Below are 21,790 nucleotides of genomic sequence, written 5' to 3' on the forward strand. Positions count from 1 at the left end.
GGGATGAAAGTATTGGTGTCACTAAGTGGAATTGTAGTGGACTAGTGGAAAACAGTAAAAGTAAGACAAATATTACAGAACCTGGAAATTGAGGGTTTCGGTAAATGTACACTGCTCAAAAAAATAAAAGGAACACTAAAGTCCCACATCCTAGATATCACTGATTGAAATATTCCAGTTGTAAATCTATATTCATTACATAGTGGAATATGTCGAGAACAGTAAAACCTAAAAATTATTAACGTAAATCACAACTAATATCCCACGGAGGTCTGGAGTTGGAATGATGCTCAAAATCAAAGTGGAAAATTAAGTTACAGGTTGATCCAACTTTAGTGGAAATGCCTCAAGACAAGGAAATGATGCTCAGTAGTGTGTGTGTGGCCTCCACGTGCCTGTATGACCTCCCTACAACACCTGGGCATGCTTCTGATGAGGCCGCGGATGGTCTTCTGAGGGATCTCCTCCCAGACCTTGACTAAAGCATAAGCCAACTCCCGGACAGTCTGTGGTGCAACGTGACATGGTGGAGGGTGGAAGACCTGATGTCCCAGATGTGTTTAATCGGATTCAGGTCTGGGGAACGGGCGGGCCAGTCCATAGCTTCAATGCCTTCATCTTGCAGGAACTGCTGACACACTCCAGCCACATGAGGTCTGGCATTGTCCTGCATTAGGAGGAACCCAGGGCCAACCGCACCAGCATATATGGTCTCCCAAAGGGTCTGAGGATCTCATCTCGGTATCTAGTGGCAGTCATGCCTCCTCTGGCAAGCACATGGAGGGCTGTGCGGCCCTCCAAAGAAATGTCACCCCACACCATTACTGACCCACTGCCAAACCGGTCATGCTAAAGGATGTTGCAGGCAGATTGCTCTCAGCGGCATCTCCAGACTCTGTCATGTCTGTCACATGTGCTCAGTGTCAACCTGTTTTCATCTGTGAAGAGCACAGGGCGCCAGTAGTGAATTTGCCAATCTTGGTGCTCTGCACAACCCCCATCTGTGGATGTCAGGCACTCAGACCATCCTCATGGAGTCGGTTTCTAACCGTTTGTGCAGGCACATGCACATTTCTGGCCTGCTGGAGGTCATTTTGCAGGGCTCTGGCAGTGCTCCTCCTGTTCCTCCTTGCACAAAGGCTGAGGTAGCGGTCCTGCTGCTGGGTTGTTGCCCTCCTACGGCCCCCTCCACATCTTATAGTGTACTGGCCTGTCTCCTGGTAGCACCTCCAGCCTCTGGACACTATGCTAACAGACACAGCAAACCTTCTTGCCACAGCTCGCACTGATGTGCCATCCTGGATGAGCTGCACTACCTGAGTCACTTGTGTGCGTTGTAGAGTCCGTCTCATGCTACCACGAGTGTGAAAGCACAACCAACATTCAAATGGGACCAAAACATCAGCCAGAAAGCATTGGTACGGAGATGTGATCGGTGGTCCCCACCTGCAGAACCACTCATTTGAGTGAGTCTTGAAAATTGTCAATTTCCATCGGTTGTCTATTCCATTTGCACAAAAGCGTGTGAAATTGATTGTCAAACTGTTGCTTCCTAAGTGGACAGTTTGATTTCACAGAAGTTTGATTTACTTGGAATTCTGTTGTTTAAGTATTCCCTTTACTTTTTTGAAAATATATCTCTCTCTCTCTCTATATATATATATATATATCTTTATATATAGTGTAAAATTACCGAGCAATCAACACAAGCCATATGATGTTTACTATTTTATTTTCCAAATCAAAAAATGTGCATAAAACAAGCAACTAACTCTTCCAGGCAGAAAATCATTCTATAACATCATTGTTCAAGGTAAAGAATCTACTTGTGCGTTTCGGGAGTCCTTGAACAGAATATCAGTATCAAGTTAAAAGGGTGCTGGAGTTGGTTTGAAACACAGCAGCAAGCCATTGAAATACAAGTAGAAAAGAGGATATATGCATCCCAGGAATCAGCTCCCTGCTCCGGACATTCTGACAGTTTCCACAAAATCACCATCGATGACATCCCGACCACCTTCTCATGCAACGAGTAACTGCAGTTGTCAGGCGACTGGAGGTCGTGAGGCCATCGCTAGAGGTTTGACAAAGACAGTCGTAAAAGTAGCACTTGAGTGAGGAGTGGACTACTGGGCTAGTATATCTTTTCTCTGTTTATCGACATTACTTGACACTTTCAGTCTTTGCAAACAAGCTATATTACCCCTTTGACAATCAGACAATATATAGTACACACATTATGCATATTTTCACATATTCCTTGGTAAGTCATGGAACAGATAAAGCAGGTAGTCTGAGGTTGATCTACTTGTAGGAAGCATCAAAGATAACATTTACTTGTTGTTGTACATGGATACAGAAGTAGAAAGGCGCGTCTAAAGTGTAGAATGGAAACTGTACATTTTACAGGGGTTATGTGACATTCTGTACAGGTCATAACCTTACAGGGTGTAAATTTTTATTCTAAGGACGGACTGAGTACATAGAACACATACACTGTGCGTTTCCAGAAAACACAATCATACAGAATGGGTTATCTCTGCTAGAGGACTGAAATGACAGACTGATTTATAAAGGAGCATGGTGGAGAGAAGAGAAATATATTATTAAAACACCACTCCACTTGATATTTTTTTCCTTCATGTTTTACCTGCTGATCTAATGTCAGTTCCCTGCCCCCAGTAATATACTTGCCAGCCGCCGTCTTCTTCTGTTGATTTACATTGAGAGCCAGCGACCGTTATCCCTGACTTCCGGTCAGTCAGGAGCTGCGATCCCAAGATGGTGGATAGGACTCAAGTTGGAAAGAGCTGAAGACGGCAGGTCCCATGGCAAGTATATTACTAGGGGCAGGCAACATGGATTAGTGATACCACTCTAGAGCTGAAAAACAAAAAAGGCCAGAGTCACATTAGTGTATAGCATGTGATGTGAGTGTATCAGATGCGATATGCTAATGACCCTCGGCTCCTGCTCTGCTGCAAGTGTGAGCCGACAGGATTGGAGCACAGCTGAGGAGAAGATGGGGAAAGTAATTTATCCATCTCCTCTGCTGCTGGCGTCGATCGCACTGCACTCAAGTGACATCCGAGTGCAGTGCGATATTTCACTCGCACCCACAGTCTTGTATGGGTGCGAGTGAGCAAAGTCTCGGTGCCAATCACAGCATGCTGTGACTGTTCTCACATGCCGATTTGGTATGAGAAATTAATGGCAGGTCAGAACTGCCCCATAGAGTAACACTGGGCTGAGTTCTATATGAGGTTTTATCACATAGCACTTGGACGGTGTAATACGGTAGTGTGACTCCGGCCTTAGGCTGATAACAGGAAGGAAAGTGAAGAGTGAAAGGTGGTAATGAAGAAACAATTTAGGGGTAAGGGTTTTTAACCCATCACTAAAATGTAACAAGGCAAATGGCACTTTACATATTTAGCTGAAAGTTTAAAGTGAAGTAATGAATATGCCTGTAATATAAAGAATTTAATGTAGCATAAGACAGGGAAAAATGGTTTGCTATGGGAAAACCCATATCTTTTTTTCTACATGTCCATTGAATACACTAGGTAATCTTTAAAACTTCTTTTCTCCATGATCAATTGAAACACAGGCAATAGCTGTGATGGCGCCACCTGGTGATACAGCATGAGTAGACACCATCAGTAACTAAAATGATCTGTATACGTTTGTTTTTTTGTTTGTTTTTTTTATATATTTAATTAAGGGATAAAAACAGATCCATTTTTATGGTGTTGTGTCTACAGTGTAAGGACACTAAACAAAGATGAACTCTTTAAAAGCCTTTTGTTAAATGACCTAGAACAAATATGAAAAGAAAACAAAAGGCAGCCAGAACTAAATAATCTGTGTCATTTAAATGGGTTTTAGATCATGAAACACTCCAAACCTTTATTAGTTGAAATTAAGCTAGCGGCATGTCACAAAACCCGAGTCAAACAAAGAGCCTTACAATGCTCGGATATGGTGGAAAGCATTTCCCGGGAGCTTCAGAGCGGACTGAGTGCTTTTGTGTTAAATGTTGAAACTTTCTCCACATCCACACGTTCCTTTAATGTTCGGGTTATTAAATACAAACTCGCTGGAAAGTTTGTCCTCTACATAGTCCATTTCAGTTCCTAAAAGAGTTAGCTGAGCCTTCTTCTCTATGAACACTCTCACTCCTGCCATTAGAAAATAGGAAAAAGAAAAAGACATTAGGAAGAGCAGAATGAAGCAGGAATTCCAACATAACAACCCTCAATTGTAACATAATACTTAGGGTACTTAGGGTATGTGCACTTGGCATCTTTGCGACACTGGCGTACCAGCATTGTTTTTGAAACAAAAGATGTTGAAGAGTTTCTTCTGATTTTTTGGGGAATTTTGCAGTGGATTTGAAGTTGGTGCTAATTTTTTTTTTATATAACTTTATATATCATACTGGCAGCTTCCAAGTGAAAGTGGACATTTCAGGTGCTTTTTCAGACAGAATCAGCATGAAAAAGATGTGTACATACATGCCTTACAGAGAAGGATAGTCACAGATTTGTCCTAAGACTATGCTCCATATATCAGGGCAGCACATCACAGCTTGGCAGCCATAAGAGATAATAAAGGACTCCGATAAAATGTCCAGTGAAAACAATCATCTCTCCACAGGATAAGCGATAACTTATTGATTGGTGGCGGTCAGACTGCTGCTACCCACACAACAGGGAATATTTATCTCCATTAGAAAGGAGGGCAGTGTCCGGTGAATTAATGAGGGAGTACTACCCATCAGTCTGTGCATACCTGTATACCGTCACTGCCATAAGGTTTTAAGTCCGTGTTTGTCACCTGTTGGCTGGCAAGGTTTTCTATTGTCAACACATGGACATGTAATACTACTTGGGGCTACGTTAGTCCTTTTTTCTGCCGACTGATGGTCCGATATGTCTTGCTCTGACCCATTTTGAGAATAGAACTCACTATTCCAGGTGAATGGGTCAGTCGCAAGAAACGAAAAACAAAAAGATAGATGCGCATGGATGGCATATGAAAAAACAAAAAAACCTCAGTACACTGTTCAAACACCAGATGGATAAATAATGTGTATAGTTCTCTCCTCATTACTACACATCTGTAGCTGTAATACACAACCTTTACATAGGAAAGCAGTTTCAGCTGACAACCAGAATTAAGTTAGATAAACTCATTAATGTCCGTCTCCCCCAAGATCGTTACACTTGTCTTTTTTTATTTATTTATTTTATTTAATAGGTTTTTATTAAAGTCGAATATGAACAATACAATTTATGCATGTTTCCATTATTTTACAAAATTTTTACATTTTCCAAATCCCCAACAAAACCCGAACCTCCCCCTCCCCTGACAGCTCATACCCATTTATACTTTTGTTACCAGTATTGATGGTTCTTTGAGCCATTTGACTCACTTATGTCCGCTTGTTCCTTTAGCACTCTCTTCCTTTCAGAGGCCCTCTTCCTCCCATTTCCCATAACTACTCATCCTAGCTCGAGCCACGGAGACCACATTTTGTCAAACGTTTCTATTTTCCCACGTCTTTTGTAGACCCCCTTTTCCAAATTGAGACCATGTTTAACATATTTCAGAAATTCACCCCTTGTAGGCGGTTCCTCCTTGATCCACTTCCTTGATATTACCTTCCTTGCCAGATATAATAGCCTAGCTATTGCTATCTTCCAGGTGTTGTCCACTCTAATTTCCTCTACATGTCCCAGTATACACACTATCGGATCTCTCGGCACTCTGCATTTATACGCCCCTTCCACACGGCTCATCACCACCAACCAGAAAGCAACCAGTCTTGGACATGTCCACATCATGTGGTATATTCCTGCATTCTCAGTCTTACATCTCGGGCATTCAGAGTCAGCACGCAACCCCACTCTGCACAACACTTCCGGTGATTTATAGACTCTGTGCAAGATGTACAGCTGCGATAGTCTATACGGCTCGCTCAGTGACACTCGTGGAACCCACTCCAACACCGACTCCCAGGTTTCATCCTCCATTGGGCCTAAATCTCTTTCCCATTTCGCTCTCGCTTTTAGGGGGAAGTCTAGCAAATATGCATGTAGAAGGTCCTTATAAAGGGTGGTAATGACTCCCCTTGTGGATCCTTCCCCACACACGTATTCCAGAACTATGTCCTCCTGGATCTCAATACCACCGCCCTTGTTTTGAGCTTTAAAAGCATGTTTCATCTGAGCATATTGATACTCCCCAGTCGGTCTCAATCCAAACTCCCCTTGCAGCTGCGAAAAGGACTTTAATCCTCGTTGTTTAACTATCTGAGCCACCAAGTGGATTCCTTTGGCCTGCCACTCCGCCAGCACTCCAAGGGCCGCAAACTCAACCAAATTATTATTAAGCCATATCGGTGTAAATTTAGTCAGCCCCGTAACCCCCCGAATCTGTCGCAGTCTGGTCCATAATTTATGTATCAAAAACATAGTTGGGTATAATTTCCCCAATACTTTCAAGGTGCCATCCTCCAGACACTGCGCCACCGGTCGTCGGTCCGTCACCCTCTCCATCAAGTGCTGTACCGCACTGGCAGACGCCTCCCGCGCCCAGCCCTTCAAGTGCTGGCTCTGGGCTGCAAGAAAATATAACTCAGGATTGGGTAAAGCCAATCCTCCATCTTCCTTGGGTCGCTGAAGCGTCTCCAGGCGAATACGTGGGTACCGCCTCCCCCATATCAGACTTCTAAAAAGAGCACTAATCTGCCGGAATTTCCCATGTGGAATCCAAACTGGCGCATTATGTAGGACGTAAAGTAATTTGGGCATCAGAACCATTTTAATGAGATTAACCCTACCCACCACCGATAGGTGCAATTTATTCCACGCATCCACTTTTGCTTTAAGGGCGCCCATGAGAGGTGTCAAATTCCTATACAAAAACTCTGTAACTGGCATCGAGATCCATATTCCCAGGTATTTGAAAAGGGATGCCACCTTAAGCCGCCCCTCTCCCAATGGCTCACTTCTGCTCTCCTCCACCCCATCCACCTCAAAGAGGACCGATTTATCCCAATTTATCCTCAATCCCGACAAGTCTCCAAATTTCCCAATGATCTCGATAGCCCCATTCAAGGCTTCATCCGGGTCCGCCAGGAACAGTAAGATGTCATCTGCATATAACGCGATCTTCTCCTCAACACTCCCATATCTGAACCCAGGGACCTCATCCGATTGTTGTATCTTAGCGGCCAGTGGCTCCACAGCTAAGGCAAACAGAAGGGGCGACAGTGGGCAACCCTGCCTCGTACCTCTGGCCAACTTTATAGGCTGAGAGAGTTCCCCATTCACTCTAATTCTAGCTGTTGGTAGTGAATATAACAATTGAGTCCACGCCACAAATTGCGGACCAATACCCATACACTTCAACACCCGCCAGAGATTTCCCCACTCCACACTGTCAAAAGCCTTATGGGCATCCAAGGACGCAATAACCCTTCGGCCACAGTTGTCAGACTTCAGCTGCAGGTTCATATGCAGCCTCCGCAGATTAACCGCTGTAGACCTGTCAGGCATAAAACCAGACTGATCCGGATGTACAAGGTTAGCAATGACGCTGGACAAACGGGTAGCTAACACCTTGGCCAAGAGCTTGACATCAATGGTTAACAGAGAGATTGGTCGATATGACTCAGGCTTCCCCAGATCCTTATCCTCCTTCGGAATAACCACTATAGTGGCCTCCCTCATAGATGCTGGGAGATACCCTTGGCGTCCAGCCTCCTCCAGTACCAACTTTAATCTAGGAATCAGCACTTCCTCCAAACTTTTATAGATTTCAGCTGGTAACCCATCGACCCCAGGTGCCTTCCCATTGGCCATAGACTTCAGCGCCCGACTCAGTTCCTCCTCGGTGATAGGGGCATCTAGGCTCACCCTATCCTCCTTACTCAATTTCGGAAGACCCAGACTCTCAAGGAAAGTCTCCGTATCTCCGGCTGACTCATTGACCCTGGAGGAATATAAGTCCGCGTAGATGTCCGCAAAGACCTTTATAATTTCAGGTGTTTCAAATACCCTGCTCCCCCCATCCGAAACCAACGAGTGCACATACGAGGTACTACGCTGAGCCGCGACTACCACCGATAGCATGTGACCCACTGTTTCTCCCTCCTGAAAATAAGCCACCCTCTGAAACGCCCGCTTCCTTTCAGCTTTTCCCAGCAGAATCTTTTCCATACAATTTTGCGCTGTTCTCAGCCTTTTCTCTGCTTTGGAAGTCCCCAGCACTACCATCTCGTCCTCTGCGGCTTTCAGCTCCTCCATCGCCACCCTCTCCGCCTCCCTTGTCCTCCTCTTACACCTACTAATGTCTCTAAATAGTAACCCTCTCAGGAACGCTTTCATTGCATCCCAAACAGTTAGAGCATCTGCACTCCCATCATTTAAAGCAAAGAATTCCGTCACCTCCTTCCCTATACCGTCCAAGTCAATACTCTGTAACCAGTTAGGATGGATCTTCCATTCTCTCCCACTTGCGGTCCGTGTCCCAAACAACCTAACCTCCACCTCAATTGGACTGTGATCCGAAAGGGCCCTCGACAGATAACGCACCTCTCCCACCATTGTGTCCAACAGGCGGTTACCCAGCGCCATATCAATTCTGGATAGCGTAGCATGAGCCGGCGAGTAACACGAGTACCCTCTCTCCCCAACATGTCTAACTCTTCATAGATCAATCATGCCTATTTCACGCACATAGGTACCAAATGTTGTAGTGTGCCCCTCCGACCTGTTCTGGGTGTTCTTATTTTTATCCCAAAAGTCGTCACAGATATTGTTCAAATCCCCAATAATTAAGAGTGGTAGTGGTTCCTATCGTTCCACCTTCTCCAACACCTCCCTCATCTTCTTACATGAATATGGAGATGGAATATACATTGCCGCAACACACAATCTCACTCCATCCAATATACATTGTATCACCACATACTGACCCTCAGCATCCACGCATACTTTCACCTCTTCATACTGCACTCCCATCGGCACCAACACTGACACCCCTCTTGAGTACGTCGAAAAGGTAGAATGATACCCTTTCTGTATCCACCGTCTATTCAGTACATCCACTTTCTCCTGTATCAAGTGCGTCTCTAACAAGCATATCATAGAAGCCCGCTGATCCTTCGCATACTGCAAGCTCGCAGCTCTTCTTGACTTATCCGCCAGACCTCTCACATTCCAACTCAATATCTTAAAGCGGTCCCCTATTATGTGACTCATCATCTTTAATTATGTCGTTACTCCCGATTCTGAGCTGTCTAACTTCCCTCCCCACCCTTACCCCACCACCCCTCCCCCACACCCCCCAATACTATACATTCTGCCTCTTATCAAGAGTGGGGCACCATCACCCATTGCGAACACTCGTTAGCGTAACCTTCTCCTTCCGCCTCCCGCTACCGTTTATAACAGAATTTGCCGCAAGTCTTAGAAAAACAATATAATTCAACCTGTATTACATTACAACTACAAGAAACTAAATAAACTTTAGTACGCTGCACACCCTTCCTCCCTCGTACTTCTCCGCCGTATAAGCACTCCCAGTGCATTCCCTGAATAATACCCAACCTGCACATTTCAATTATCAATGTACTGTCAGTCAAACTCTTTTTCTCCTTTTTGAAAGAATTAAAATACCTCCCGACTAACCCACCCCACATTTTCAATCTCCTTTCCCTTTAAGCTTTTAAGCGTTAAGATCTATCCACTGGGTAGCGTCCTCCGGCGTCTGGAAAAAATGAATCTTATCCAACGCTACCACTCTCAGTCGTGCCGGAAACATCATGGAGTACTGCACTCCCAGTTCTCTCAGCCGTCTCTTGATACCCGTGAACATCATCCGTTGTTTCTGTACCAGGGCGGAATAGTCAGGGTAAATAGCAATTCTTTGACCTCCAATTGTCAGATCCGTCATGTCTCTAGCCTTCCTCAGGATAATGTCTGTCTCTGTAGTTTAGGATTTTGGCAAGCATGGTACGGGGACTTGCTCCAGGGACAGGTGGTTTCGGTGGGACCCTGTGGGCTCTTTCTACCGCAAATACTTTTGTCAGTGCTGCATCACCAAAAGTCTCAAGGAGCCAGCTTTCAATATACTCCGTGGGATTCCTCCCCTCAGTTTTTTCAGGGATACCCACTATACGAATGTTATTTCTTCTGGACCTATTCTCCAGATCCTCATTTTTTGCAGCCAGCTCCGATATTGCCTGAGTAAACTTCCTCTCCGCTTTCTGCAGCTGCACTATATGGTCTTCTGCAGTGCTCACTCTTTCCTCCACAGCCCCCACACGTTTGTCAATCTTCTGCAGGGCTGCATTTATCTGGGCTGTATCCCCCTTGACCTCCTGTATCTGCTGGGTCAGGGATTGTTTGCATGATGATACCAGTGCAAAGACATCTCTAAGGGTGGGCTCTGCTCCTGACTCCTCATCTTCAGGTCCCCCTACTACCACCGCCATGTCACCATCCCTGCTCCCCTGTTGTACCTCCTGCTCCTCTGCTGGGCTTTCCTCCTCTCCTTCTGTGTCTGTGTCTGCTCCGGCGTCCTCCTCTGCTTTTCCTGTGTTCCCTGCGGCCTCCACTCTAGCAAACTGCTGGAGCTTTGCCGCCGCCGCCATTCTCTTCTGGCATGCCTCGTTGTCCTTCTCTGCCTTCTCTCTGGCGTCGGCGCCATCTTGGCTGATCCCAGCCTCGCCGGCTCCTGCATCTCTTTGCCTCCTCCTGGTCATATTTATTGACCTCGGGGCCGCCTCTATACACCGCCGCACTCCCGGGACTCTCCTGCAGCCGGTAAACGCCTTGAATCGCCGCTCAGCTGCGGCTTATAAGGATAATGTCAGCGTTAGCAGCGGGAGCGCTCTATCACCCGTCCGCTCACATGGACGTTCAGGCCACGCCCCGTTACACTTGTCTTTATTACTGAATGTATAGGATATTTACACCTTCGTTACATTAATCAAATTTATTTTTGGATAAACATTTTGGTAATTGGTTTTCATTAAAGATTTTTCACTGTTCTGGTTAAAAGTTTCCTACACATAGTTGGCTGCAAAACATGTTAACAGAGAATCCATCAGTGAGCTGGGTTTACTAAGCTCCTCTGAGCTTACTCATAACCACAACCCACACCAAAGGGAAGCTGATCTTTCAATGGATCACCAACATCATTTCCGCCCAGCGCATTGCGTTCCCATGGAAGTGCGCCGCCCGGGGCAGATGTGACGCCAGCATGCATGGTGTACGCGATCACTAGCTGCCACACATGTGAGTCGTAATGCGTCGTTTATGGCAAAAAATGCATCCTGCAAAGTTGTTTGCAGGATGCGTTTTTGCCCCATAGATTAACATTAGCGACGCATTGAGACGCTTTGCCACACGTCGCAACCGTCGTGCGACGGTTGCGCAGTGTTGTGGCGGACCGCCGGGAGCAAAAAACGTTACATGTAACGTTTTTTGCTCCTGACGGACCGCTTTTTCCGACCGCGCATGCGCGGCCGGAACTCCGCCCCCACCTCACAATGGGGCAGCGGATGCGCCGGAGAAATGCATCCGCTGCACCCGTTGTGCAGTGCGTCAAACGCTAGCGTTGGAATCTCTGCCCGACGCATTGCGACGGGGAGATTCCAACGCTAGTGTGAAAGTAGCCTTACACAACGCAGGAGCAATTTCATTGGACTCCCGCTCTATATACACACACTCGCTCTTACCTCTTAATTCAGTTCCCCGTTGAAGCCATAGGCGAAACGCGTGTTGGGCAGGTGCAATAGCAGTGGGTTAGTACACTTCCTTACCATCAGTTTATAGCTTCTTACCTTGGTTTCCTCCTGCCATCTGTATACAATGATTTTTGATGCATGCTAGTATGTATACGTACTGATATATTTATATTTCTTTCTATATGGCCATCTGTGTCTACCAGTAAGCACTTTAAATAAATTTCAAGTGAATTATCCAAAAGTTATCCGAGCCATATACTACGTATCATGCATTCATAATGTGCACATGTTGGCCTTTTTTTAATTTTTTTATATAACACTTTTGGACATTGTGGTTACCTTGTTATCTTACTACCCCTGCACAAGCACTTTATGAGGTTATTTCTTAGGCTATGTGCACACGTTCAGGAATTCATGCAGAAAATTCCTGAGAATTCCGGACATTTTCTGCATGAAATCCGCAAGAAAACCGCACGCGTTTTTGCCGCGATTTTGCCGCGTTTTTTTCCGGATACTTCCCAATGCATTTTGGAGTGGGAAATCCGCAAAAAAAACGCAAAAAGATAGAGCATGTCCGGATTTTGTGCAATATGCGTTTTTTTTTGCGGAAAAAAACGCATCATGTGCACAAAACATCCGGAATTCATTCTAAATGATGGGATGCTTATTGTATGTGTTTTTTTTTGCGGTTTTATAGCGTTTTTATCGGGAAAAACCGCGAAAAAACCGCAACGTGTGAACACAGCCTTACCCTTTTCTTTTTGTAATTGTATTTTAATCATGTACTTAATAAATTAATACTTAATTTTACCAGTATATTTGGCTGTGTATCATTTATAGGCTACATACCCATTATGGACGCACAGCAATAAAAGCTATTCTAATCCTTTTTGTGTTTGGATCATAAATAAGTAGAAAGCTTCAGTTAAAGATACAGTGCCTTGCGAAAGTATTAGGCACCCTGGAATTTTTCAACCTTTTCCCACATATCATGCTTCAAACATAAAAATACCAAATGTAAATTTTTGGTGAAGAATCAACAACAAGTGGAACACAATTGTGAAGTTCAACGAAAATTATTGGATATTTAAATTTTTTGTGGAAATTCAAAGACTGAAAAGTGGAGCGTGCAATATTATTTGGCCCCTTTAACTTAATACTTTGTTGTGCCACCTTTTGCTGCGAATACAGCTGCAAGTCGGTTGGGGTATGCCTCTATCAGTTTTGTACATCGAGAGACTGAACTTCTTGCCCATTCTTCCTTGGCAAACAGCTCGAGCTCAGTGAGGTTTGATGGAGATCGTTTGTGAACAGCAGTTTTCAGCTCTTTCCACAGATTCTCGATTGGATTGAGGTCTGGACTTAGAATGGCCAAGTCAAACACCTGGATACGTTTATTTGTGAACCATTCCTTTGTAGATTTTGCTTTATGTTTGGGATCATTGTCTTGTTGGAAGACAAATCTCCATCCCAGTCTCAGGTCTTTTGCAGACTCCAACAGGTTTTCTTCAAGAATGCTCCTGTATGTGGCTCCATCCATCTTCCCATCAATTTTAACCATCTTCCCTGTTCCTGCTGAAGAAAAGCAGGCCCAAACCATGATGCTGCCACCACCTTGTTTGACTGTGGGGATAGTGTGTTCAGGGTGATGAGACGTGTTGCCTTTACGCCAAACATATCATTTGGCATTGTTGCCAAAAAGTTTGATTTTGGTTTAACACCTTAACGACCACAACTTAACGATAACAACTGGGGATCTGCTGAAGACCCTATCGCTGTCATCTCGACCCTCCTATGAAACTCCGCAGTAGGAGCTCCACTGGAGACAGATTTTCATCATATCCTGCAATAATGCAGTATTGAAGTAGATCGTATAAGTGATCAGACCATTGTAGATTCAAGCATCTTAAGTGGACTAAAAAAAAATGTAACAATAAATATTAAAAGTAATATATGGACAAGAAGTGTAAAGAGCGGTACGGCAACACTCACCGGTCCAGGTGTGGTTCAAATTCTTTATTGAAGCATTAAAACAAAGCCGTCTCGTTCACGGCCACGGGTCCCGTGGAAGACCTGACGTAGGCGCGAAACGGCCGTTGTCACATCCTGCTCACCTCCTTTCCTGTCTCACCTTCCCGGGCCGTGAATGAGACGGTTTTGTTTTAATGCTTCAATAAAGAATTTGAACCACACCTGGACCGGTGAGTGTTGCCGTACCGCTCTTTACATTTCTTGATCGCATACTTTTTTCCATACGAGCACCTCTACCGTGACATCAGGCTCCTGCTCACTATTGGACGGACCGCAGTCTCTGATCCGGTTGCAGCTGTGCGGTCGTGCTTTTTTGCCCTTTCTTTCTGTTTTGTAATATATGGACAATCATGTTTCTATGTCATTTTTAATGCATAGTGAATGCTATAAACCAAAAACCTCAAAAACAATGGCAGAACTGTTTGCTTTGTTTTTTTTCCCGACCGTTTCTTGGTGCAATTCAAAACTACACCTTGTCCTGCAAAAAACAGGCCTTCATATGTCTATGTTGACATAAGAATAAAAAAAGTTATAGCAAGGCAAAAACTAAAAAAGTTCCCTGGTCCTTTAAGGGATAATAAAGACTTACCATCTTGAACTACTTCCTCATCTGAAACTCCCTTGGCCTTTACATATTCTAGATAATAAGACAAGCCATTGCAGCCTCTTGTACGGACACCCACTTTCAGGCCAATCTAGAAAAGAAAGTCTGGTTATAGAACATCTATGACCACCTCACATTGTAGTTGTCAATCTTGGGGAGTCACTTTCTCAGTACAGAAGAGAACAACCATCTTCTACAAGACAGGGGTAGATTCAGAATAGATTGCTTTATGCTATATGTGCCCTGAATGAAAATAAAATGAAATATTCAGGGACCCGATGATTGGCACAATGTCAAGATCCCAAGCTCATTTTATCATACCCAAGTAAATGAATACATATTTTTTATTTCACTGACAGCGTTGTATTATGTGGAGGAAAATGGGTTAACATTTTTTATTTTTACTTTGAAGTGTTAAGGGAAATCTATCAGCAGTTTCCTGCAGCCCAAATCACAGGAAGCATCCAGACAGGCTCCCTCCTACTTATTAGAGAAAATATAGCTTGAGACGTGCTCAGGTGTTTGCATAGATCTGTCCGTTCAAGCGATAGGCTTCCCAATTTTAGCCAATTTTGAAGTACAGACGGGTTCATTTTAAAACGTCAAAGTGATTGTCAATCTATAGAATAGAAATAGATCATCAATATGAGAGCGGAGAGACGCAGCACCTGGAAAGCCCACCAATGAGCTGAAATCTGCTTCTGATGGATATAAGTGATGTACGGGGCTGACACCGCATTCCTGTACATTGCTTATTTGTATCAGCCGAGTACTGATGTTTATTCTCTTACTCAAATGAAGGGGATATACGGTAAACCAATCTCAAAGTGATGACCTGTTATACAAAGTACGGTACTCCACTTGTTAAAGGGGCTGTTCAGTTTAGACTCAGGGACACATTAGGGAAAGTTTTAAAAATGGGACCTATGACTCGGATCTGCCCAGATAATGTTACAGTGGAGGAGGAGATGAACTAATTTAAAGTCCTTTAGGAGGAAATTTAGTAAAATTGGTATTTTAGTCCTTGTTAAGAGTTTCCGAAGAAGCTGATCACAGGGTGTGATGCTGCAATGAGCCCTTGGTTAAAGCCTGTGATATCCTGGAGAACAATCAGCAACGGAGCAACTTTACAGCATCACCACCACAGGGAAGATAAAGTATTATACACATCAAAGGACTGTCTAAGCTTGGATGTGTCAATCTCCAGAACGGCACCAAGAGTAAATGCTATACATTTGCCAACATAAGGTTCCAGAATTGCCCTCTGCCAACTTCTAGAATTTGTTATCAACATTAGATTACAAATCATTGTCCTACTTACATGGTCAGGCTTCTCTTCTAGTAGTTGCTTTACTTTGTTCACAGCAGATGGCGTCTGTAGGAATACACAGTTATTTTATTCTAGAGAATGTCAATATTGAAGCAGTATCAAATAACCATAGCTCATCAGGAACAGAGTAAATCTTCTTAAATCTGTTTAAAGGGATTGCCTATTACTAAACTAAAAGACAAAAAACAATACATACCATACTCACCTTCTACTTCTCCCACCAGGCAGTGGCCGTGCCAGGAGGAGCCAGCACACTACAGGCAGCGGCCGTGTCAGGAGTCAGCACACTACAGGCAGCGGCCGTGCCAGGAGGAGCCAGCACACTACAGGCAGCGGCCGTGTCAGGAGGAACAAGCACACTACAGGCAGCGGCCGTGTCAGGAGGAGCCAGCACACTACAGGCAGCGGCCGTGCCAGGAGGAGCCAGCACACTACAGGCAGCGGCCGTGTCAGGAGGAACAAGCACACTACAGGCAGCGGCCGTGTCAGGAGGAGTCAGCACACTACAGGCAGCGGCCGTGCCAGGAGGAGCCAGCACACTACAGGCAGCGGCTGTGCCAGGGGGAACAAGCACACTACAGGCAGCGGCCGTGCCAGGGGGAACAAGCACACTACAGGCAGCGGCCGTGCCAGGGGGAACAAGCACACTACAGGCAGCGGCTGTGCCAGGGGGAACAAGCACACTACAGGCAGCGGCCGTGCCAGGAGGAGTCAGCACACTACAGGCAGCGGCTGTGCCAGGGGGAACAAGCACACTACAGGCAGCAGCCGTGCCAGGAGGAGTCAGCACACTACAGGCAGCGGCTGTGCCAGGGGGAACAAGCACACTACAGGCAGCGGCCGTGCCAGGAGGAGTCAGCACACTACAGGCAGCGGCTGTGCCAGGGGGAACAAGCACACTACAGGCAGCGGCCGTGCCAGGAGGAGTCAGCACACTACAGGCAGCGGCTGTGCCAGGGGGAACAAGCACACTACAGGCAGCGGCCGTGCCAGGAGGAGTCAGCACACTACAGGCAGCGGCTGTGCCAGGGGGAACAAGCACACTACAGGCAGCGGCCGTGCCAGGAGGAGTCAGCACACTACAGGCAGCGGCTGTGCCAGGGGGAACAAGCACACTACAGGCAGCGGCCATGCCAGGAAGAGTCAGCACACTACAGGCAGCGGCCATGCCAGGGGGAGTCAGCACACTACAGGCTGTGGCCGTGCCAGGGGGAACAAGCACACTACAGGCAGCGGCCGTGCCAGGAGGAGCCAGCACACTACAGGCAGCGGCTGTGCCAGGGGGAACAAGCACACTACAGGCAGCGGCCGTGCCAGGAGGAGTCAGCACACTACAGGCAGCGGCTGTGCCAGGGGGAACAAGCACACTACAGGCAGCGGCCGTGCCAGGAGGAGTCAGCACACTACAGGCAGCGGCTGTGCCAGGGGGAACAAGCACACTACAGGCAGCGGCCGTGCCAGGAGGAGTCAGCACACTACAGGCAGCGGCTGTGCCAGGGGGAACAAGCACACTACAGGCAGCGGCCGTGCCAGGAGGAGTCAGCACACTACAGGCAGCGGCTGTGCCAGGGGGAACAAGCACACTACAGGCAGCGGCCGTGTCGGGAGGAGTCAGCACACTACAGGCAGCGGCTGTGCCAGGGGGAACAAGCACACTACAGGCAGCGGCCATGCCAGGGGGAGTCAGCACACTACAGGCAGCGGCTGTGCCAGGGGGAACAAGCACACTACAGGCAGCGGCCGTGTCGGGAGGAGTCAGCACACTACAGGCAGCAGCCGTGCCAGGAGGAGCCAGCACACTACAGGCAGCGGCCGTGCCAGGAGGAGCCAGCACACTACAGGCAGCGGCTGTGCCAGGGGGAACAAGCACACTACAGGCAGCGGCCGTGCCAGGAGGAGTCAGCACACTACAGGCAGCGGCTGTGCCAGGGGGAACAAGCACACTACAGGCAGCGGCCGTGCCAGGAGGAGTCAGCACACTACAGGCAGCGGCTGTGCCAGGGGGAACAAGCACACTACAGGCAGCGGCCGTGCCAGGAGGAGTCAGCACACTACAGGCAGCGGCTGTGCCAGGGGGAACAAGCACACTACAGGCAGCGGCCATGCCAGGAAGAGTCAGCACACTACAGGCAGCGGCCATGCCAGGGGGAGTCAGCACACTACAGGCTGTGGCCGTGCCAGGGGGAACAAGCACACTACAGGCAGCGGCCGTGCCAGGAGGAGCCAGCACACTACAGGCAGCGGCTGTGCCAGGGGGAACAAGCACACTACAGGCAGCGGCCGTGCCAGGAGGAGTCAGCACACTACAGGCAGCGGCTGTGCCAGGGGGAACAAGCACACTACAGGCAGCGGCCGTGCCAGGAGGAGTCAGCACACTACAGGCAGCGGCTGTGCCAGGGGGAACAAGCACACTACAGGCAGCGGCCGTGCCAGGAGGAGTCAGCACACTACAGGCAGCGGCTGTGCCAGGGGGAACAAGCACACTACAGGCAGCGGCCGTGCCAGGAGGAGTCAGCACACTACAGGCAGCGGCTGTGCCAGGGGGAACAAGCACACTACAGGCAGCGGCCGTGTCGGGAGGAGTCAGCACACTACAGGCAGCGGCTGTGCCAGGGGGAACAAGCACACTACAGGCAGCGGCCATGCCAGGGGGAGTCAGCACACTACAGGCAGCGGCTGTGCCAGGGGGAACAAGCACACTACAGGCAGCGGCCGTGCCAGGAGGAGTCAGCACACTACAGGCAGCGGCTGTGCCAGGGGGAACAAGCACACTACAGGCAGCGGCCGTGCCAGGAGGAGTCAGCACACTACAGGCAGCGGCTGTGCCAGGGGGAACAAGCACACTACAGGCAGCGGCCATGCCAGGAAGAGTCAGCACACTACAGGCAGCGGCCATGCCAGGGGGAGTCAGCACACTACAGGCTGTGGCCGTGCCAGGGGGAACAAGCACACTACAGGCAGCGGCCGTGCCAGGAGGAGCCAGCACACTACAGGCAGCGGCTGTGCCAGGGGGAACAAGCACACTACAGGCAGCGGCCGTGCCAGGAGGAGTCAGCACACTACAGGCAGCGGCTGTGCCAGGGGGAACAAGCACACTACAGGCAGCGGCCGTGCCAGGAGGAGTCAGCACACTACAGGCAGCGGCTGTGCCAGGGGGAACAAGCACACTACAGGCAGCGGCCGTGCCAGGAGGAGTCAGCACACTACAGGCAGCGGCTGTGCCAGGGGGAACAAGCACACTACAGGCAGCGGCCGTGCCAGGAGGAGTCAGCACACTACAGGCAGCGGCTGTGCCAGGGGGAACAAGCACACTACAGGCAGCGGCCGTGTCGGGAGGAGTCAGCACACTACAGGCAGCGGCTGTGCCAGGGGGAACAAGCACACTACAGGCAGCGGCCATGCCAGGGGGAGTCAGCACACTACAGGCAGCGGCTGTGCCAGGGGGAACAAGCACACTACAGGCAGCGGCCGTGTCGGGAGGAGTCAGCACACTACAGGCAGCAGCCGTACCAGGAGGAGCCAGCACACTACAGGCAGCGGCCGTGCCAGGAGGAGCCAGCACACTACAGGCAGCGGCTGTGCCAGGGGGAACAAGCACACTACAGGCAGCGGCTGTGCCAGGGGGAACAAGCACACTACAGGCAGCGGCTGTGCCAGGGGGAACAAGCACACTACAGGCAGCGGCTGTGCCAGGGGGATCAAGCACACTACAGGCAGCGGCCATGCCAGGGGGAGTCAGCACACTACAGGCTGTGGCCGTGCCAGGGGGAACAAGCACACTACAGGCAGCGGCTGTGCCAGGGGGAACAAGCACACTACAGGCAGCGGCCATGCCAGGGGGAGTCAGCACACTACAGGCAGCGGCTGTGCCAGGGGGAACAAGCACACTACAGGCAGCGGCCGTGCCAGGAGGAGTCAGCACACTACAGGCAGCGGCTGTGCCAGGGGGAACAAGCACACTACAGGCAGCGGCCGTGCCAGGAGGAGTCAGCACACTACAGGCAGCGGCTGTGCCAGGGGGAACAAGCACACTACAGGCAGCGGCCATGCCAGGAAGAGTCAGCACACTACAGGCAGCGGCCATGCCAGGGGGAGTCAGCACACTACAGGCTGTGGCCGTGCCAGGGGGAACAAGCACACTACAGGCAGCGGCCGTGCCAGGAGGAGCCAGCACACTACAGGCAGCGGCTGTGCCAGGGGGAACAAGCACACTACAGGCAGCGGCCGTGCCAGGAGGAGTCAGCACACTACAGGCAGCGGCTGTGCCAGGGGGAACAAGCACACTACAGGCAGCGGCCGTGCCAGGAGGAGTCAGCACACTACAGGCAGCGGCTGTGCCAGGGGGAACAAGCACACTACAGGCAGCGGCCGTGCCAGGAGGAGTCAGCACACTACAGGCAGCGGCTGTGCCAGGGGGAACAAGCACACTACAGGCAGCGGCCGTGCCAGGAGGAGTCAGCACACTACAGGCAGCGGCTGTGCCAGGGGGAACAAGCACACTACAGGCAGCGGCCGTGTCGGGAGGAGTCAGCACACTACAGGCAGCGGCTGTGCCAGGGGGAACAAGCACACTACAGGCAGCGGCCATGCCAGGGGGAGTCAGCACACTACAGGCAGCGGCTGTGCCAGGGGGAACAAGCACACTACAGGCAGCGGCCGTGCCAGGAGGAACAAGCCCACTACAGGCAGCGGCCGTGCCAGGAGGAGTCAGCACACTACAGGCTGTGGCGGTGCCAGGGGGAACAAGCACACTACAGGCAGCGGCTGTGCCAGGGGGAGTCAGCACACTACAGGCAGCGGCTGTGCCAGGGGGAACAAGCACACTACAGGCAGCGGCCGTGCCAGGAGGAACAAGCCCACTACAGGCAGCGGCCGTGCCAGGAGGAGTCAGCACACTACAGGCTGTGGCGGTGCCAGGGGGAACAAGCACACTACAGGCAGCGGCTGTGCCAGGGGGAGTCAGCACACTACAGGCAGCGGCTGTGCCAGGGGGAACAAGCACACTACAGGCAGCGGCCGTGGCACATATGGCGAGTGCCCAGCACTGCAGCCAGGACAGGGCACCGTACAGAGGGCAGGCTCCTTGTGTGCTCACCACGGGCACCCTATTCTCTCCTCACACATTGTAACGTGCGGATGACAGACATATTATTGGGGATAACGTCACACTTGTCCCTCACAGGCCGCGTTACCCACCAGTGTCAGAGCCGCCCGGGTCGCCTGCAGCTTCCTTTTACTGACCGCCTTGATGGTCGCCCTCACAAGCGAGGCGGACATGTCGTTGTTGTTCTCACCCTCTCCCCCATGAACCGGAGGAGCTCGCTCCCAGCAATAACACACAGGACAAGCCGAGGAGACGGCGACTTCACCGAGACTCCTCCTTCTAACGCCAGCGGATTGGATGAACAGTGTATATCCGGCTGTGAGCTGCCAGTGCGCCTGCGCAGCCATCATTAGGCAGAGCACGGTGTCCTTGTTACACAACGCGCAGGGGGTTAATGAATGTTACTAGTGCCTAAAATACAGCCGGCTGTAGACAGAGTGAGCTGACGGTACCAAGGTGAACCGGCTACCTGGATGCTCCCGAGAATCAGCTGTTTGTAGGGCTCTCCATGCATGTGTCCTGACTGTCACATGAAATTAACATTTTGATGATATTCTTTTATCGCCTGTCATTGACGAGGCTGAAGTTGGTTTCTTATTCGTCAGTTTCTTATTCGGCAATTTTTTCTTTTCTGTTTTTTATAGGTTTAACAACAAAAAATAATCACAATAATAACATACAATGCAGTGAGGTGCCCTGATGTGAATACGCTTAAAAAAGGCTACAAAAATAATAAAACTGACACAAAAATGGGCATCAAAGTGGGCACCAAAGAGCGCTGAAGAAAGGGTTAAATGCCTTTGGGCCACTGATCTCACACTGCAGACATATAGAACAGAGCGCCCCACATCAAAACCAGTTTTTTCCAGCCTGGCCCAAATGGGTTCTGGGCATCAGAACTGGCATCAAAGTGGGCAGACAGTCAATTTTGGCCATTTGAATAAGTAGCTGATGTTT

The 21,790-nt window shown here is 49.1% G+C and overlaps 1 protein-coding gene across 1 annotated transcript; it reads right to left on the reverse strand.

Moving 5' to 3' along the window:
- Positions 1-1,715: 1,715 nt before the first annotated feature.
- ISCA1 (iron-sulfur cluster assembly 1) lies at positions 1,716-21,123 on the reverse strand. The gene is made up of 4 exons (XM_069761953.1): positions 20,926-21,123; positions 15,721-15,774; positions 14,385-14,490; positions 1,716-4,181 (listed from the first exon to the last, which is right to left on the reverse strand). The coding sequence occupies exons 1-4, from the start codon at positions 21,004-21,006 to the stop codon at positions 4,033-4,035; spliced, it is 390 nt and encodes a 129-aa protein (XP_069618054.1). The 5' UTR covers positions 21,007-21,123; the 3' UTR covers positions 1,716-4,032.
- Between the last annotated feature and the right edge of the window lie 667 nt (positions 21,124-21,790).

This window comes from Ranitomeya imitator, chromosome 1 (assembly GCF_032444005.1).
Source record: "Ranitomeya imitator isolate aRanImi1 chromosome 1, aRanImi1.pri, whole genome shotgun sequence".
Classification (NCBI taxonomy): domain Eukaryota; kingdom Metazoa; phylum Chordata; class Amphibia; order Anura; family Dendrobatidae; genus Ranitomeya; species Ranitomeya imitator.

What these genes read in the sequence shown, in the direction of transcription:
- ISCA1 (XM_069761953.1), bottom strand. Translation starts at nt 21,006, where the DNA reads ATGTCCGCCTCGCTTGTGAGGGCGACCATCAAGGCGGTCAGTAAAAGG. An exon ending in CCCGGGCGGCTCTGACACTG is followed by an intron (nt 15,775 to 20,925) that starts GTGGGTAACGCG and finishes GTATTCCTACAG; the next exon opens with ACGCCATCTGCTGTGAACAA. An exon ending in TGAGGAAGTAGTTCAAGATG is followed by an intron (nt 4,182 to 14,384) that starts GTAAGTCTTTAT and finishes TTCTAATGGCAG; the next exon opens with GAGTGAGAGTGTTCATAGAG.